At 46.8% G+C, this 20,159-nt stretch overlaps 1 protein-coding gene across 1 annotated transcript in view; it reads left to right on the forward strand.

Moving 5' to 3' along the window:
• ZNF618 (zinc finger protein 618) overlaps positions 1-20,159 on the forward strand; it is a gene marked incomplete at both ends in the record, with an annotated part of 135,564 nt that overhangs the window by 108,734 nt on the left and 6,671 nt on the right. The window contains 5 exons of the mRNA XM_079544887.1: positions 289-366; positions 1,325-1,418; positions 7,745-7,992; positions 11,233-11,316; positions 19,339-19,416. Of these exons, the coding sequence (XP_079401013.1) occupies positions 289-366; positions 1,325-1,418; positions 7,745-7,992; positions 11,233-11,316; positions 19,339-19,416 (582 nt within the window). The remainder of the gene's footprint in view (positions 1-288; positions 367-1,324; positions 1,419-7,744; positions 7,993-11,232; positions 11,317-19,338; positions 19,417-20,159) is intronic.

Here is a 20,159-nt window from a genome sequence, read left to right on the forward strand (position 1 = left end):
GGTAACTCAGCCTCTGCTTGTTCAGTGTTTCTTCAAGCAAAATCCAACGCATTATTGATCTGTAAGTCAGGATACTGGGCTGGAAGGGGTTTGTTATCTGCTTGGGGCACCCGAGGTGGAGGAAGGACAAGTCAGACAGAGGGATCGTTGGGTTTGTAATTCATGTTTTGAAATCTTGTTACAGATCAAAATATCATTACAGATGCAGGAGCATTGAGTGCCTGTGCAGCTGTAGAAGAAAAACCTGAGGGTGTTGTCAGCTCTCTTTCTGGTTCTGTTCTCTTGCAGACCCCTATGACCAGGCCGTCATAGCTGCAGAAGAAGTGAAGGAGGAGGAGCCAGAACCGTTCCAGAAGATTGGTCCAAGTATGAGTTATTTTAGAGCTTCACATCTGAAAGAGGAAGCACAAGGGTTTCAAATCTGGCATTAGCAAAGGTGTTGGGACCTCATGGATGGTGAAAGATACCTTTAGGTTCAAGTGAACACCAGCCATCACCAGTCCTGGCCCTGAGAAGTGCAGCTTTGTGATGTTTTGTGTTCAAGAGCTCTGTTAAGAGAAGAGGGAGGAAGTTTAAAAGAAAAGCAAAGTGGTGGTGATTAAAGGTGTTTTGGCAGAGCTGGCAGTGTTAACATGCACACTGCTTCTGTGGTGGGCTCACCAAACACATTCAAGAGAAACAAAAAAGGGACCAAATTATGTCCTCCTGATTCATCTCCATTTTGGATACAGTTGATGAACCCTGGGTTTTGCTTCAGCTTGCAGCTCACTATCAATTCTGTACTTCCCAGCACTGGCAGGAACAGAAGGTATCTGTGTGTGGTTACCCTGCTCCATTTTGTCAAGTACCCCCAAAACACAGATTGGCACAGAAAAACTCATTGCAAGAGAAATCTATTCCAATATAAACATTCTGTAATTAAGACTTGAACTTGACAGCTCTATTTCCTGATCTGAGTGTCCCTGTTGTCCATGCAGCACATACCATCTGTAAATAGAAGACAAAATTGTCTGTAGTGTAGACTTTAAAAACGGATTCTCTCTTTTGCTCTACACACTTACCTGCTGAAATTTCAGACAATCTCTTGTACCTTGTTCAGTTCTGCTGGAGTTGGTCCATCACTGGATACTTGCTTCAACTGCTGCCTTTTCTGGGAAAAGAATTTTAGGGCAATTATAGGGCAGTTAAGTTCCCAGTGCAAGAGGAAAAAGCTCTAGTGTTCTTTTTGTCACCTGGCCTATGTAAAGAGACAAGAAGTCAGTGATTTTGTGAGAGGTTGCTGCACTCCTTTCTGATTTTTTTTTAATGTATTTCATCTTCACAGAAACTGGCAATTATACCTGTGAATTCTGTGGCAAGCAGTACAAATACTACACTCCATACCAAGAGCACGTGGCACTGCATGCACCTATTAGTGAGTATCCTGCTGGAAATCTTTCATTACAGACTATGATATACAGTGGTTGCTGATAAAGATGAGGGCTGCCAGGAGGGTGTATTAATTTTGTGGATCCTTCCACTGGACCCTGTGGGGTTGCAGCTGGCAGACTGCAGATCATGTGCTGACCAGGGCACTGCAAAGCTGGGCTGGAATCTCCTACAGGAACCCTGTTACTGTTAGGTGTCTGATGTCACTGAGCTTTTACCAAAGCCCATGCCATTCTTCATGTGTTCCTTAGGGCTTGATACTTTATTTTGTTGCTTAACTGAAAGCTCCAGTGCCCAAAGTGTTCATTATGAAGAGATGCACGAACTTTTCTGGCCTCCCCTAAGTAATCAACACACATCCTCGTGGGGAAGCATCTTTCTTAGGAGCTTCTGAGAAACTATTGCAGACAGCAAGTTCAAACTGGTTTTCAAAATCATGTGAATTACCTTGGCAGCTTGCTACTAAATCACAGGCAATAAAATATTTATTTCAGGGAGCTCGGGAAAAGGCAGTTCTCAGCATACTGCACGACACTACAGTCTGCACTCCCCAGACAAAGGGCAGGTTGTAATGAGCAATTCAGTGTAATTCAGTGCATAAGTCTAGTAAAAATAGTTGAGAAGCTCTTCCTACATGCTGGTTTAGGATGCTTTAAAAGTATGCAGAGAAGTTCTTTGCCCCTAAACTTTATGCTTTTTTCATAGCATTGTGCTGTGCTGTGTTGCAGTTCATGTGCTGTGAGCCAGCATAGTTGCTCTTTTGCCCATGTTTGCCAGGCTGCCAGCTGTTTGGCTGATGATGGGGATGGATGAACTTGAGCTCGTTAGATTAAGTCAATTTTGTTAGCTGCTCATCTGCAGCCAGCAGAGGGAGTGCACACTCCTTCCTCGCCCAAATGAGATTCAGTTGAGGTCTAAAGTAATTGTAATAAGGCAGGTTTAGTTTTAGACTTCTGTAGAAATAAATTGGGAACATAATCCACCAGACCATTATTTTGATGGTAGGTCTAGGCCTGGTGGCTCTTGACAGCACCCATGTAGGTTCTCTGGAGAATGGAGATAGACCAGCTCAATGGTGGAAGATGTGGGGCACAGAAAACCTCTGCCAGCAGTTGACCTGCTTACCTCCATGAGAGTTAACTCAGTGCTTATGTTTGTACATTCCTGCACCCTCCACTTCCACTTCCCAGGGTAGACAGTAGTCTTAACCTGGGTGTCATCAGGTGCTCAGAAAAGCTGCTGGGGGTAAAGGGCAGCAGCTCAATCTCGTAGAATAGATGGACCCACTGACACCAACGTTTGGTGTCAGTGCACATGCAGACCACTCACGTGCAGACAATCAAAGAAACATGGTGGTTGTATAGCTAAGGAGCTGTGAGTAGTGTATGTTGAATCTCTGTTCCACAAGAGCAGATCGCTATCTTCCCAGTACATCCATTTCCAGGGGATTTATCACTGAGGATCTCTCTCCCTCCTCCCAGCCATCTGTAATAATAGGCTGCAGCTGCTGGTTCCAGTCCGGGCTATCCTATAAAAGGAAAACAGCCATTCCTCTTTGAGAGGAATTTGCCTGAGGCAGGCTGTGCAGATCTGACTGCAGATACAAATGGTCCATGGAGGTACTTCTTCCTGTGCAGAGTGCAGTCATGGGGTCACCTGCCCAACATAAGGCTGAGGGCTTGTGCTGTGAGCTCAGTGTGTGTTATTTGGCTGCTGTAAGTCAGGTCAGTCTGAAACTGTAATTTGGGTGAAGTCAGAAAACCAGGTGTTAGGAGAGCTGCTGAGTGAAAACCTGAGCTCTGAAGTGTCAGGATCTCAACCGACTAGGGGAGGGATTTGTCAAGCAGGAAGGTGTGGCTTTCCCAGTTGCCATGAGTATTGGAGGAGGTGGCACACTGTTTTGAATGCTGAGGTTGGAGCCGTTCTTAGACTGTGGTTTGTGTAGTAGCCTTTGCAAAGAAGAAAAAGCCTGTCCCTACTTCAGATTAGACAATAGTCACAGAGAGAACATGTCCGGTCCTTACAGCAAGTAGCTTTCACTAAGTGGTCACTTAAGAACAGATCAGGATAATACTACCACAAGGTTTAAAACCTCCTTATAAACTTTTTCCCTTTTTTTTTACATTTTTTTTTTCCTCTCTTAGTTGCCATGACCAGTAAGATTTATGATTTACAGTGACAAACCACTAACCCTGATGAGCATACAGGAGAGGGTGTGATTAGCTCCCAGGCAGGCTGGCCCATACATCCTCCCACCTTGCTCTTCCTGTCAACCAAAGTCCTGTGATGTAGCTGTGAACACCTGGTTTCTGATGCAGTGCATAACTGGCTTTTCTCAGCCCCCAGCAGTCATGGGAAGTAAATCTGAGACTCTGTCTTTACCATGGCTGTGGTATTATATGGCAAATGCTGCAAAATTAGCCTGATAGAATAAAGAATGCAATTCAGTATCAGCAATCCAGCTTTTTAGGTCTCTCTGCTGGAGTACAAACTTCCCTTCCGGAGCCTGTCTTTCTGTGATGATGGATTTAAAGTTATTGCAAAGAGGCTAAAACAAAGACTTATATCCTGCAGAGTCTATGGAGCCTTCCAGGATAATTTTTGGTCATTGCTGCTCGATATCTGCTGTCTGGCAAAGCGCTCTGCTGTAGGGGTCACTGGAATTGTTAATGCCAAATGTCTCCTTCAGAAGTCCTCTTTTGGTAGTCAGGAGATAGTTCTAGCTTTAAGAAAAAGCCCTGAGTTGTTACTCTTTTGGAATATTGATACTCACAGTGTTTTTATTGGCCAACAGATCTGTTCAGTTTGGGAAGGGGGTCAGATGCTGTTTCCAAAAAAAATGAATTGTAGGATTGGAGGCATGTTTGTTGTCCCACATTTGAAGGTGACTGTGCTACTTCAAATGTTCTTAGATGTTGTGCTTACAGAGAAAACCTGGTGTGTTAGGGATGTGGACAGGCTGGAAAAGCCTCTGAGTTAGGTTTTATCTTCCTAAGTCCAGCATTTCCTGGTAACTGCTGTATGGCACCAGACTCCACAGAATGAGAGCGTGTGGTGAGAGCTGTGGTGTCTGCACAGCTATCCACAGCCATTGGGGTGAAAATCTGATGTGATGGCAGGTCCTCAGAGTGCTAATAAGTCTTGACGGCGCTGAGCACCTTCACGTGAGGCCTCCACTCACACACCAAACCCCAGTGACAGCTCAGCTGTGTCAGTCTCTCCGCCTGTGCTACCCTGTGGGATATCAGTCTCTTGGTTGCAGATGTGCCTCTGCCTGTCAGTGGGTCTTGTTGATCTGACCCCGACTTCCTCGCTTCACCGCACTCGTGTCACAGAATCACAGAATGGCCAGGGTTGGAAGGGACCTCAAGGATCATGAATCTCCAACCCCCCTGCCACATGCAGGGCCACCAACCTCCACGTTTAATGCTAAACCAGCCCCATTGCCCTGGACCTCCTTAAGGATTGCTGAGCTGTGTCTGACCTTGCTGATCCTCGTGAGACCAGATCTTGCCTCTGACCTGTGAATTGACCTGTCAGCTTGACCACAGGTGTGCTTCATCACCGAGAACCTTCCTGATGACCCAGACTCCTGGCTGACCTGGCTGCCATCTCTGTGCCTGCCGGAGGCTGTGGGATGGAATCTGTCTCATGAGACCACTGCCCTGCCAGCCCTGTGGTCAGACTGAGCTTCTGAGGAGACGGTCAGACCTCCTGCATGCTGATGCCTGAGTGAGGTGCTCATGGAAATTCATCAAGCCTGACCACTCAGTTACTTTTTTTATTGTAAAGAGCACTGGATACAATTTGTTCGTCAAGAGATGTTCAAATACTTGCAGTGTTTCTTAAAGATAGGTGACATCAGGGCTTTTTCTCTTAAGGAAAGCAGTTCTTTGTGGTAGTATGTCTGGTATCCCCTCAGGTCCTGCCTGACCAAGAAAATAAAAAGTAGATTCCAGTTGTTTGTCTTTCCTTCCTCCATGTCATTGAGTGAAACTTGAGAGTTCAGATTTTTTTCCCACTCCAAACCTGAAGTGCCTTAATTTCTTATACAACAGAAATGTTTGTATAAAGAAGCCCATGAAGAATCTGATAGATTTCAGGACTGTTTTTTTCCCTTGGAAAGTTCCAATAGCAGAGGTTTCCACTTAACGTACGGAATTTCAGGCCATTGCTAAGGAATCCCTTTCCATCATGTCCATTAAAGAGAGATCTTTCTCCAGCAGCAGTGGTATAATACCATCCAAACCATCTGAATGACATTTTTAGCTATATTTCCCATCCATCCTGGCAAGATCTTTCTGAAGAAATATGGTGCACAAATCAGTGAAAACTTCTACCTGCAGTCTGGTAAGCTGCTCAGAGACTCTGATAACCTGTTCTGTTATGGTGATGCATTGTGGCAGTGTGGATTTGTCTGTCCTCCAGGGAGACATGTTGAAATGCCTGCTAGACTTTCTCCTTCACTGTTGCAGCATCCTCCAGACTACTAGAGTTCTAATATTCTTTTCTCTATCTTGCCTCACCGATTCAAACTCTGTCTGTGCCGTGTGTCAGATGGAGTAGCCAGATGTAGGGTGTGAATTTGAAATGTACAGCTGGAGAGTGAAAGGACTAAAGCTGGGTCTCCTGCTGCATCACGGATTGCTGATGGATGCTACCAGGCAGTCAGTCTGTTCATTCCTGATACAAGCCACCACATCCTATCCGACGAAGATGGGAAGAGAAGGAAGTCATTTTGGAGGCTTTCATATTGCTCAGACTTCTTCCTTCAGATCTCACAAAGGGAGCAGAATCTGGGCTGCTGAGGATCTGTGAGGACTGTTTGTTCTGATGCTGGATACGTGGCTGATTGCTTCTTCTGTCAGTTGGTATAAATTGGGAGATAAATTAACAATTTGTGAGGCTGGGCCTCACTGGAAACTAGACGACACATAAGCAGGAAATTTTCATACCTGACTACATAAAACTACATACTTGCTGGCAGTTTGTCAGTAAATGGAGAAGAAATGAAGTCCAGAAAGCAAAAGCAAGCGTCCTGCCTATACAGTTGGCAAGAGAACAAGCAGAGAAGAAGTGTCTTGACCCAAACTATGGGAAAACTTAGTGCAGACTCTCCTGCTGAAGTACGCTAAAACACACATAGGGAATGTCATCTTGGAGCTCTGTAACATATAAAATGAAGCAAAAAAATGTTTCCTTTGAGTGTCTGTTTGCAAGTTGCTTTGACACCATCACTCTGCCGTGCTGCTGACCACTGGCAGGGACAGGTGAGATTTGTAATGTCTCATGTGATCTTGGAAATGTGTGTGGTCCCAGGCTGTGACTTCTCTCCTTACCCAGGCTGTTGTGCTGCTGTGGCAGTGCATGGCTTACAGCTGCTCAATTACTGAGTTACAGTAGAGGATTAGCAGGTGCTGGTGTTATCCATTCCAGTGTAGGCACCCCAAATTATCACGTATAGAAATTGCTGCTAATGAATTTTGGCTGTAGGTAATGTGAACCCTGTTCCTTAGAGCTTCTTGGCAGATGGTTGCAGTGGCACTTGGTTTCAGGAGCCGTATTCAGAGTTGAGTGGAAAAAATCCCTGAGGAATGAAGGCAGTTGTTAGGTTGTTTCCCCATTTTTGTAATTTTTTTGTTAACCCCTGGAGCCTAGAGAGAGGGCCGTCCTCCCAAAGGTTTTTTGTGTCACTTCTGGCATTAAAAATTCCCGGTGATCCTCACTGTGCATTGCAGAGACTAAAATGTAGGTCAGAGCAATTCAAAGAGCATATCCCAGTAATACTTGGGATTTCTTCATATGCCACCAGCATTTGTGTGGAGATGGGGACCAAAAGGCCTTTTCTGACTTGCAAGATGAGAACTCTGCCTCGTAATTCATTCCTTTGTATTATGTTAGACAGACAAGGAGTGTAGCTGTGAATCTGTGCTGTGAAGGATATGTGTAAGGCTCAAGGAACAAAGGTGTAAGCTTCTCCCTGTGCAGAGCTCTGACTGGCACATGAAAAACCTGCATTTGGGGTTCAGTCTCTTCCTGATAAAGAAATGGAGCACAAAGATGCAGGTGCACCCAGCCAGGCCATGGAAGTCAAGTAGGACTCCAAGGTGGATGGGGTGATTCCTACTGCAGGAAGAAGGGGTTGGTCACATAGCAGTTAAAGGTGTGGAAGGGAACTAACTCAACTTCAAGAATTGTCCCCTCCGGTGAGTGGGGAAAACAATTTTGTTACACGGGATCAGTGAATCCACAGATGCTGCAGGTCCCCATGCAAGGGATTCGTGAGCATGGCTGTTAGAAAGAACCCTCCCAGCAGGCACACGAGCTGGGAGCTGACTGACTGTCCACGCACTAGTTCTGAGTGTTCATATCCAGAGTTCTCTCGATCTCCACTCTTCGTGGCAGTGAAGACGCAGGGGAGCCAATCCAGCAAAAAAACACCGACTTCAATAAACCGATGTTCCACCCTCCTGCACCGCACCCCTCCTGGCGTCCCACCGACATCCCAGTCCCAGATGTTCCGCGCTCCAAATTCCGGATCCCCAGGAAGCAAGGCCATCACAGGTACCAATTGCCTTTCTACCGTCCACTTTCTTAACTGCTTAGATCCAGCCCTGTCCTGGGTTGGCTTTGGACCCTTGCTGGGCTCAGTCTGCTCCATCCATGACTGTCCCTGAAAAGTTACTCCAAGAAGCAGCTGAGGGGTTTAGATCCTTTAGCACAATATAAGTAAAAATTAGATCAGCAAGGTCTTTATAACCCAGTGACAAGTTTTTGTTCTTTAAAGCATCGCACTAACTACAAGGTGCAGAGAACCCTGTTTCAAATCCTGGTGTCACAAACAGGAGAGCTTTCTGACAAGGATTGGCTTTATTAGCTTGTCAGGTACAGGGATTTGGGTTGGGTCGTTTGGGATTTTTTTCAGCTTTGTTTGGCTTTTAGTTTTCATTTCTCTCAAGCTGATATTTGCAGGGTTAGGCTTGTGCCTCAGCAAGTGAGATGGAGTACAGGTGTTTTCTCAGTGCTCCGCTCCCCACAGGAACCACTGGGAGATAGGCTGGGCACCAGCAGAGATGGAACCACCGTAGAAGTGTCAGGAAACTCAAGGTAGATTCTCCTGTAGTCCCTGTTCCATCCTTCCAAACAAGATCAAATGTAAAAAAGAAAATAAATAGGATACGAGACATAGCATTCACGTGTCCAGGCAGCAGGGAATTGCTCGGGTACATCTGTGGGGTCAGTTGATGAACACTCTGTCTTAGTGCAGAAGAAGGGATGATTAATTAGCTCCTTAAAAACCCCTGAAATGTTTGGCATGGACAGATGCAGGGAGGCAAAGATGGGAGAGGCCACAAGATGCTGTACAAGGTAGTTCTTGTTTGATTACACACATCCACAGCTGCCAGATGTTGTAGTGAGCAACCTATCTTACAGCTTGTGGGTCCCAAATTTCCATACTGTTGCTGCACCTCTTAAGAATGTATTTGATTCGAGCCCTGATTTGGGGTCTGCCTGGTTCAACCAATTTAGGTGTTCAAGCTGAGGAACCGCTTTCATTTTTATGTAAACCTGCGATGACTTCTTCCAGTCTTGTGTCTCTTTCAGAAGCAGAAAGAGCCTAACTGGGTGTTACCGTGGGTCCAGATTTATCTAAGTAATAACTAAAAGGTGATTTATACACGCAGACATCTTTTTCCCCCGCTTCTCTAACCAAGAAGTATATCAGTACATTGGGTAAAAAACGAGCTGTTCTCTTCCTGTATGTGGGAAGGAATCTCACAACACTTGAGTCTGGTACATTGATCTTCAAGAAGCAAATACCTGCCTGGGGGTCCGACCATATCTGTCTGGTAGTGTGTTTTCCATGATGTCTTTCAGGGCAGCTTCTTGTACACATGCAATCTGAGCGGCAGACTGGATTTCTGGTACAAATGCATTGACCATTACACTTATCAGGAAGACAGCCTCCAGAAGGGATGCCTTCCAAGTGCAGCAGTTAAAGGCACTCCATGTGGGCCTGGGTAGTGCCAGGGATGGAGGACTGCCATTCCACTGACAGTATATCTGCAGCCCCTTGGTGGACTGGCACTCTGCCTTTACAGAGAGTTTTGCTTCACATGCAGACAGTTCAGATGCAGAGAGGAGAGAGAACTGGTGTCCGCTGCCCTCTTCTGTGCAGGGGGGGATACACTAAGATGCATTAAACCCGTTTTTTTTCTTACACCAGACATGGTTGGGGATGAGGACAAAATCACCATGCAAGTTTTATACAAACAGTTTTGGAAACCTCCACCTCAGTTTCACTTGTGACATAAGCCAGGATTTGAATCTAGGTCTCTTTAGGGGTAGGTTGGCCAAGTCCCATCTTGTCATGGTTTTGTGCTCCCACTGTGCCATCTGGTTTGTGGTTACATATGGCCTCTCCTTTCTGTTACTTATCTGTCAAAGGGGACAGACTGGATAATGTCTCTGGTTCCTTCTCAGCCCTGTTTAATGTGACTGTTTAATTGATTTGATTACCAAGTTGCCCTATTCTGCATTTTAGAAAGAATCAGTGCCCGCTCAGCACTGGAAAAGTCCATTAAAGATTCAGGAGCCAAAATTCATGAGCAGATATTTTGCAGCCACATCAGGCAGAAAGGCTCTGTGTGAGAGCCTCGCTACAGCCCAGAGCTGCCTGGGGTCTCAGTGTGAGGGAAGCACCACAGGGCTGATGGCTCCAGCTGTCTGCAGAAATACCAAATGACACAGTTACCCCAAATCAATTGGCAGCAGCCCCCGTCAGTCTTGAGTTAAATATTTCTTTTCCCACATGCCCTCCCTGTGCAGTTTGCCCAGCAGGGCTTTGCTCAGCCACATTCAGCTGAACCTGCTGGGTGACATATGAGAAGAGTCTATGCAGCACGGGCCACACACATTAGTTTGGCAGATTCGCCATTCATGTTGCTGATTTCCCATTGATCCTTCGAGTCACCTTCCCAGATACTGCAAACCCAGTTGAAGTGAGGCAGTAATGCACACTACTTGTATTGAAGTTGTGCTAAGGCACACTGGGCTGAGAGGAATGGCTGGCAACTCTAACCCTAAATGTCACCATGCAGTGACATTTCAGGACACTGCACCCCTGCCCACTCGAGGAATCCTTATATTGCAGTTACTGGGAGCAGCCCAGCCTTGTGTGTCAGCAGGGTGCCACAACAGGTCCTGCCTGCGTGGCCTTAGCAGGGCAAGGCAGTGATGTTACTGTTGGCCGGCACAGCAGGGCAGAGGATCCACAAAAGCTTTTCCAGACTCAGGGGCAGCCCGTGGGTCCTCGCAATTTGAACATTTCAGGATGTTTAGCAAAGCTGATGACTAGAAAGTATGGGGAGAGCTGGCATGGGGGTTCAGTAGGTGACACTCTCAACATTGTGGTGAGGACCAGAGTACCATCTGCAGATCTGGACACTTATGCCAGAAGCTTTGAGGGCTGCATGTTGTGTTCAGGAAGGGTGAGATAACAATTGCTTTTTTCTGCAGGCAGGAAAGCCATGATGTTTCTGGTTCAGCTAGGACTGGTTTTATAGGCTCCTTAACAGCCACTGCAGGCCACCTCAGCCACAAGGCAATGAAAGAAACCATCTTATCTGTTATCTCTTCAGTGAATCTAGCCCATTTTCATCCAAAATGAGATGATACTGGACTTTCTGGCTATATTCAGGGAATGCAGTTATGTGGCACAGAGGGAATGTTGTGTGCCTCCTTTCTGTGTAGTCCTATGTCCAGTGTTGGTCAGTCACCATCCCTGCTTTGTTCTCCACCCAGCAGAAAGTGCTTTCAGCAGGAGAGTGGAAGGCAAAGCGCAGAACAACTTTGAAGAAACAAACAGCAACTCGCAGAACTCCAGCGGTAAGTGTGCTCACTGCCTCCTGCCATAGCTTCCTACATCCCTCTCCAGAACAGCAATCAGCTGCAATCGGTGATCATATATGTGGGGAAACTACTTTAAGCTTGCGAACAGCTGTCCTTCCTGGGGTATCGTCCTCTTGTCGCTCCTCTCCAGGTTCATGATGATATGGAGATTCTGCTCCCAGGTAGAGTACTAAAGTACCTGGGTGGTTTTTTCAGTGGGGATCAAAGAGGTAGAAAAGGGGAATGTGGATGAAGATAAAGGAGTATTCATTCTTTGTGCATCAGAGAAGTATTTGTGAAGTAAATCCGTTTGCAACAAACGAGAGAGCTCTGAGGACCATCAGTAGAACAGCGGTTTGCATATTACAGTGATGCTAACTGTGACACTATATTTACACATCAGTGTAATTTGAGTCCAGCTGTTCGTGAGTTTGCTATATGGACGTCACAAGAGATGTGGAGATGTGGGAGCAGAATTTACCCCATTTCTGCAACTCTCTTTGAATTTTAAGACCAAGTAGTGGTAACTAAACATAACCACTGGCCTGGACAATCTCTAAGACAACACCATTTCTAGTCTTTACAAGATTTTCATACTGTCTGTGTATTCCTTTGACCTCAAGTGGAACACTGCCTCTCCCACACGCTCCCTAAATGGAGCTTAACAGACAGACCAGAAGTAATATAATTTCAGCATCTTGATGCAGAGATAAATAAATTGCCATTAGAAAAGTCTGGCCTCCTTCCATTCCCCATGCAAGGGCACCAAAACACGTGGCATACACAGTGCTGCTGCCTGCAATGGACAGGTAAGGGATTTCTCCTTGGGGTGTGTTGCACCGTGTCTGCCGTGGGGGTTTATGTCTGCTCTGAACCAAATGAGGGGGCTCTACAACTGCATAAAAAGGGAGCGGAGGGATGTTGGATAACCTGCTTACAGTAGCAGAGTGGGTGATATTGAACGGGCAAAAAAATTGTTTTTGAAATATTGAGTGTTGTTTTGGGAACCATCCTGTACTAACCCAAGCCTTCACCACAATTACAGCTGTTCATTCGGGGACAGAAAAACCTAAAGAAAAGAGATGTAAGCAGAACCCATCAGGTGAGCTCGTCTCTGTGTTTCAGGTACTTGTACTTTCCAGCCCTATCCCACTTGGGAAGCAGCAGTCAGGAGAGCTTGGCTTGCCAGGTCTGTGTGCAGTCAGCCAGGGCAGGCTGTTAGATGTGACAGAAGGCAGATGTAGTTCAATGACTGTCAGGGGTTGTTAGCCTGACTTGCTGCTCTGAAAGTGGCCACTTGCCTCAGCAAGCTTGCTCCCCCATGCCGTGTCTTCTGTAGGCAATATGAGTGCTTTGTTTGGAGGGTTTCAAAGCCTTTACATGCACATCTTTAAAAGCCAGTGTGCTTTTTGGGCTTCTCACTTCTGTGGAGCCCTCTGAAAACAGCAGCCTTTGTTTTTTTCCTGTCAAGTAGAGTCTATGTCATTATGGAAGAAGAGTTACCTTCCTTCCTATCAAATAACTTGTACCTGAATTCAAGAAGGGTGTATTGTAAAACCTCCTGTCTGCAGACGAGCTCATGATAAGATGTTCAGGAGGAGAAAAGAACTTATAGCATGGGAAGAGGTCCAGGAACTGCTGACAAGAAGTACGCACAAAACTACTGAATGGCTGCACTGAACTGCTGAAGAATTCAGTTCTGCCTGAACTGGTATCAAATACTGACCCACTGTTGCTATGACATCTCACAGACTCTCCTCGCCATCTCCTTGTACCACCATGCTCATCCTTCTGAATCTGTTTACTGCAACTCTTAGTGGGAAAAAAAAACAACAAAGGCTTGAAATTCTTAAAAGTTGTGCGGTTGATTTAATACGATTTGCTCATCTTCTTTCATTGTAAGAGTTGTTTCTGCCTGCACCACAGGTATGGTCAGTTTATTTTGGTGGCTCAGTGAGAGAGCTGCTTAGGACTGGTTTGAGGAGATTTGAGCTCTGGTTGGAAGCACTTCTTTTCTGATTTAGATAGCTGACATGCTTCCTACAAGCAGACTGGTGCATGGCGATGTATAAACTTCCCTTTCCCTCCTTCCTATGTCTTTCCCACATCTTCCCTAGCCCTGCTTTTCCCTGTGATTCCATCTTTGTGCTCTGTCCTTTGTGTCTCATTCTCTTTTCCAGCTCTTCCACCAAACCATCTCCTCTCTTTTATTTCTTGTGTTCTCAGGAGTTAATCTGAATGTTCTCACTGCTGCTACGCACTGGTGAATGGAGGCTGTGGAAAGCTCTGTGGACATATATGTGCTTGGGTGTCCAAGCAGAGCTCTCCATAACTTTGTTTTTGAAGAGCTCTCATTATATCCCCATTTGCTTCTTTCCATGGCTGTGTTTCGGTGGCTGGAACAAATCCCATGTGGCTCAGTGTTCATGCGTATGATGGGAACTGTTGGAATAGCTCTGGCAAGGTTGACTTGTCTTCTCTTATGCTCCAGCCAGCAGATTTCACACAGGCAGGGTAGCAGCTGGAGATAATGTGCGGAGAATGACAGGATGGACCCTCCCCTCTCCTTCCATCTGCTGCTTATCACTAGCTCTGCTGCTGCAGAGAACAATCCCCAGGTTTGGGAGGTGAATCCATGTCCCAGTTGAGCAGCCCAAGAGCTGCATGGTTTGGCCTGTTAAACGCTTGATTCTCTGTAACATTTGCTTGTTGTGTATGTTAATTTTGTGGTGTGTTACCAGAGAAGGTGAGCAGGTTCTTCTGTGGTCACTGAGCCAAATTATGCTGTGTCACCATCCCAGCTGCAGTACCACACGTCTAGGAGAGAAAGACAGTGATGGGGAGGATGAGCAGAGCAGAGTCAGCAGCTAACACTACTTAACATAGACTTGGAAGCAATGCTTTGGAGAGCAGTAAGTGGGAGTAAGGCAGCTAAAATGGAAAGTGTTGAAATCAAGATATCTCTTCCCTGGACACAGCCCCACTCCTTGTCATAGGGAATTCAGGTACTGGTGTCCTTATCTGAGAAACCTGGCATCTTACTGCCCATAAAAAAGCAGCAGGACCAGATCTGCTTGGCAAAGCCAAACTTTGAGGCTGCATGTGAGCCTGTTAACATAGAAGGGGACCTTTTCCCATCAGGGCGTGGTGATGCCACAGGGTGGATAGAGGACTGTTCATCTGCTGCCCACCTCCTGCAAGGGAGGGTTGGAAAGAGGCTGTACAGCTTCTTGATCTTTGGTGAAATCTGGGAGTTCTGAAGTGCTTTGAAAGTGCTGTCTGCTGAAATATGTTTCCTTGGGCTGCCTCCGCAGTGGTCTCCAGTCACACTGAGCTTGTTGTTACTGCTGAACTAGGCAAGGTCCAGAAGCAATGGCGTGGCCTAATTGTGAAAGATGGAACTGGCTTGTTGCAGTGTTGTTAATCATCCAAGGCAATGCAAGGTCGCTTTCAAGAAAACACTCTTTGGTGGAGTGTCATTTTGCTGAGTCTTGACGTACGCAGGGCTTTTCTGTACTAAATTCTCAAGAGGCAAAAAAAATATTTGAAGGCCATCTTTTGTGAAATATTCCAGTGATTGTCATCCTGAGTCTGGTATGGAAAAAGCCCCAGAAAAGGATGAACGTACGTGTCGTGCTCAGTAAGCAAGGCTGCTGCCTTCCTCTCTCCCCTCTCCCAGCAGAGCATTTGGCTGCAGCTGTGCAGCCTGCTTCAGCAGAGGCATGGAGTAACCATGGGTGTGTTGTGGCCCAGACTTCTGGGTCCCTGTGTCTCACTTCTTGTCTGGCTTCAGAAAGTCTCAAGGGCAATGATTTGAGGTTTACAGCACAATCCAGCTTTAAACCACTGACTTGGACTTTATAGACAATTGTATGGTAAAATAAGAATTTGCATGGTAAAACAAGAATTTGTGGTAGCACCACCTTTAAGCTAAGAAGGCTGAATGAAACAACAAGGCGTCAAGAAGAAATGAAAAAAAATGAGGCAAAAAGGAGAAAGTTCTTTAGTTCAGATAGCTTAAAATACAGCCTTTGGAAGAAATAAAAATCTACTGGAAAATGACAGCATTTGTTGATATCTAAACTTGCTAAATAAGATTTCTAGGGTATGTTCAATGAGGAAATCGAACAGAAATGGTGTGGTAGAGAGGAAGGGTGTCTCTCCAGCTTAGCAGCTTTAGTTTAATGGAAAGTAGCAAAAATGCTCAGTGTAAATGAGCTTTAAACTCACAATCTGAATCTCTTCTGAAGGTTTGTTTGGTGGTGATGAGATCCCACGTGATGTCGGCTCGGTTTCTCTCTTGTTGGCCATACATCCTTTTCTGTTCTTGATAGCGCTGCCATCACATCACCATCTAGTTGTGTTTCCTTTGGTTGTGTCTGTGCTGAGGAGTCCACGCCAGCCCCACAGCCCTGGGTTTCTGTCCCGTGCTGTGGGACAGCCCTGAGTGTGGTGGCAGGGCCACAGTTGCACTGGACACTTCTTTCTCCATTTGCAAATCTGAGAAAGAAATGGGAGTTTTATTGAGAACATGGGAGTTCATATTGGAAGAGAAGTCAAAGTAATACCTATACAGGGATTCCCTTCTTAGAGCATACTTGGTAGCACCTCTTTATGTAGCTCTTCTTTCGCTGTCAGAAGTGGGTGGTGGTGACAGAAGTTGCTTTGGAGAAATTCTCATCTGTTGTTGTGTGTGATGGCATTTCCCTAGGAGGTTACTGCCTTTTGCATCGGTCTGTGACCAGTGTGTGCAAAGATGTGGCTCTGCTCTTCTCTCTGGCTTAGAAGTGGCATTGAGAGTTAGCATGGGAAACAGTGCTTTGTTTAAGCTGAGCACAAATGGTGCTGTTGCTTTCTCTTGGCCTGCAGGGCCTACTGTCTTGCTCCAGCCCCTGTTCACTGGAGATATATATTTAAAGCAGTAATAAACACACCTAATGATAGCCCTGGGGAGAGATGTTTGAAGCTGAACAGCCAGCACTGACCATTCCATGTGGCTAAAGAGGCTGAGGAGATTTCAGCAGCTGCTGGTGCTTTGGGGTTTCTGCAAAAGTATTTGCAGGTGGCACCAGCTGTGCCACGTGATGTACCAGTGTGATGGAGCTCCTCATCCGGAGGTGGGGAGGAGAATGCCAGCAGCCTGGCATCACTTCTCCTCGGCCCTCTGGAGATGTGTGAGAGTGCTGTGCTGCATACCAGGAGTTGAGGGTTGCGTGATGCTTTTGGTTCATTGGTCAGTGAAAGTTTTTTGCAGGGTGCGCTGGTGGCAGTCAGTAGCTTGGAGACCTGCGAGTACTCCAGCACATCAGGGTGTGGGGTGGTATGCTCTGGCGTAGCAGTACGTGTCCCCAAGCTCTCCTTACATTCAGCAGCACTTTTTTGCCTGTACCCAGCTCCTGTACCCCCAGGGGGCTCTGGGAGCTCTGATAGAGGTGTGAGCTGGAGCTGCAGGCATCAGGACCAGCAGGCAGTGTGTGTGCCAGCAGCTGCTCAGCAGTGCCAGCAGAGGAGGCTGGAGGGAGAAGAGCCCATGCCAAGGGATGTCCCTGCCTGGATGTCCCTCCAAAAGCCACCTGGATGAGGTCCTGCACAGCCTTCTGTCATTGGCCCTGCCTGAGCAGAGAGTTTGAACCAGATGGACTCCAGAGGTCTCCTTTCCAACCTCAGCTGTGCTGTGGTTCTCATCAGAAGGGGCTCCTGTTGCTCCTACCATGACTCCTGGGCCCCTCAGCTACAGAATAGCAGGAGTTGGTTCCTGAGAAGCAACAAAGGGCTCAGGGAGACCAGAGATGTTTCCATCAGTGTGGTTTGGGCTTCCTGGGCTGTCCTGCTGTGGATTGGAGGTCTCCGAGCCCTTTCTCAGCTAACTGCATGGCTATTCCTTGTTTATACACAAGGCCTGTTTTGGCCACCCAGCATGATCTGGGCTGCTGGGGAGCATAGATGTTCCCTGGGCCTTAAAGCAACAGCACAGAGGGGTCAGAGCTTTCACTGTACCACCACTGACCAAGCTGAGAGAGAAGGGATTCACCTGTGGGAGCAGACTGGGCATGGACTGCTCCCATAGGAGGACCTGTGGGTCCCCTGTTCAGCTTAGAGCACCAGTGGGGGACAGATCCCAGCCAGGTGCTGGAAACCTCAGTGTGAGCAGGGATGGTTTCTGCCTGCTTTCAGACACAGGCTGTCCCTTTCTACTCCCCACCTTCCAGCACCAAGGCAGCCCACTGCCAGCTCTGATTGCTCCCTGTGCTGTGAGCAGGCGTTTGCAAGCTGACATCTCAAAAGGGCAGGGATCAGGAAAGCCCTGGGTTCATTACCGTGTGAGTGCTGAGCATCCCTCCCTCCATCCTGGGAAGAACTTCTGATTTGTGTGATGAATTTATATTTTATCTCCTGTTCTAACATCACATTTCTTTGTCTGTGGCAAACTGTGGACTCCAGTGAATCTTTGTCGTAGAAAATGTTTCAGCATTTTGAGGACAGTAAATGAGTTTTCAAAAGCAGGCAATGGCTTTGTTACCAGAGCTGGCTGTTTCTGTAGGAGGAGGCTTTTGGAAATAAGATCAAAAGCATGATTCCAGGAATCAAAACGAGGGACCTTTTGGAGTGTGTTAAGGATACAGTGTGTTGTAGTCCTCTAGTCCACTCAGCTGCCACGTTTCTCCCTTTTCTTCAAAAGCAGTTTCTGAAGGAGGAAGGTATGGCTCACTGCAGCAAAACCCAGCAGCAGCAGCACCGGAAAATGCAGGAAGTTAAATAAAGCATTGAGCACAACTCGACAGCTGGGGCTATTCCTTCATTTCAGGGGGCTGTGTGTTCTGGGGGGAAGGCATGGCAGTGTGTAACATTACAGCATATAAGTGCAGCTTGTATTGTGCTTCCTTTTGTGTTTTCCCCCTCAGCCCTCTGTTGCCATCTGATAAATTCAGTGTTCTGCTACCTGAGATAGACATCTCACAGACAGAGCCCAGGCAGGCTTGTGCTTTCCAGTATTCTGGCTCTTCCACTCGGGATGCCAGTGCTTATACTTACATGCAGTAGATTTTGTTTCATTGATACAAACATGTTTTTCCTTTCAGAAGTTGATACAGGCTTATGGTATATTGTCATAGACTCTATATGCGAAGATGCTCATGTGCTCAACGCTGCTTTGTCCACTCACCTGTTCCAAAATAGATTGGTGGCAGCGTGCTGATTTATCCAGAGGTTTCTAACAGGCTTCAGTGCTAACATAGCTCAGCTCCATGGTTTGGTGTTACATTTGTCAACTAACGCACTCAGCTAATTACTATTTAAACCAAGCAACTGCAAACATGTGCTGCTAGGTTAATTCAGCTGAAGAAATGCCTTTTCCCCACACTTGTTAGAACAGAACTAACCGTATCTCTCGGCACATGATGGAGCTCTGCCCCCAGCTCTCCCCTGGCTCCAGCTCCTGCCCACAGCTCTGGAACGCGGCTCTGCTCTGCTCTGCCTGCACAGCTCTGGGTTCTGCTCTTCCTGCCCCCGGCTCCGCTTACCCCACCTTTGTGCAGCCTGCCAGCACTCGCTGTGCCCCAATCTCACTGCACTTCTCAGCAGCCACCAAAAAGAAAAGAAGCCACATCCTAGGTGGCAGTTCTCAGTTCCAACTTCCTGAGCTACAAGATTCTTACATCCCAGTGCTCCTTGCCTTACTTAGGGAAGACAGCAGAGCCTGGTATTGCACATAAACAGATGTAGAATGCACTCACTGTGCTCTGAGGCTTAAAAAGAGCAAGGATGAGCTCCTGCAGATGTGAGCTAGCGAGGCCCAGTTGGAGCACAGCTTCTCAGGGCTTTGTGCATCCCGACACTTACGTGCCCAGCCCTGGAGAGCCCTGTGGCCATGCCCCAGCCCTCTGGAGCTGCTGTGACAAACACACAGCTGCAGTGATACTCATCTCAGACTGTCCCACTGCTGCACAGACTGAAGTACACACGGGTGCTGATTCCCCACATACTCTGTGTAATTCTTCTGAACTGATTTTTCCCAAACAGAGCCTTACACCTGTGGAGCTTGTGGAATCCAGTTCCAGTTTTATAACAATCTCCTGGAGCACATGCAGTCCCATGCAGGTAAGCTGGGCACCTCAACTCGCTTAAAGCAGAGAATGACATTCTGCTCTGATGCCTGGTGTTGGCCCTGCTGTATGTCAGTGGAGCTTCATAGCATCATAGAATGTGAGCTTCCCATGCTCACAGTTTCCAAAGCCCCAGGAGCGTCACCTTCAGCAAAAAGATCCTGACAGGCTGAAACAGCAGTTGCAGCAGTGTGAGGTGTGTGTGCTCCCTTCCCTAGGAAGAGAGGAATTCTGCCATTCCAGCACATCCCACAGCTCTTCCCTTTGCTCAGAGACACCGGGGGAATGCTGCTTTATAAGCACTGCTCCCACAGCAGAGGAAACCTCTCCTCCCACAAGCAGGGCAGTTCTCATTCAGGCAAAGCAGAATGCTCTCAGGGCAGCAGAGCCTTGGCCCACGCGAGTCCCTTTCTCTGCTTATGCCTCCTGCAGTTCTGCAAAGGGCTGAGATGTGCTCTCAGAAGTGTTTGTCATTTCAGCAGTTGTGTTTATTTCCTTCTCTACAAAAGAGAATTCTGAGGAGTAGTAATTCTCCTACTTTATTTCTAAGCCACCTTTTTTGTTTCTATCTCAGTACATAAGATTTTAGCATTTCAAAGCCAAAGCTGTATCAGACAGCATTCAGAATATTCAAAAACATAGAAAAAAGGATATTTTTGATATACACAGACTTTTTTCTCTATCTTGATTGAAAATTGAAGTGAATTATGCAGGTTTACAAAGAAATTCACCTCTGGC

The sequence above is a fragment of the Tetrao urogallus genome (genome assembly GCF_951394365.1).
Source record: "Tetrao urogallus genome assembly, chromosome: 19".
Lineage (NCBI taxonomy): Eukaryota > Metazoa > Chordata > Aves > Galliformes > Phasianidae > Tetrao > Tetrao urogallus.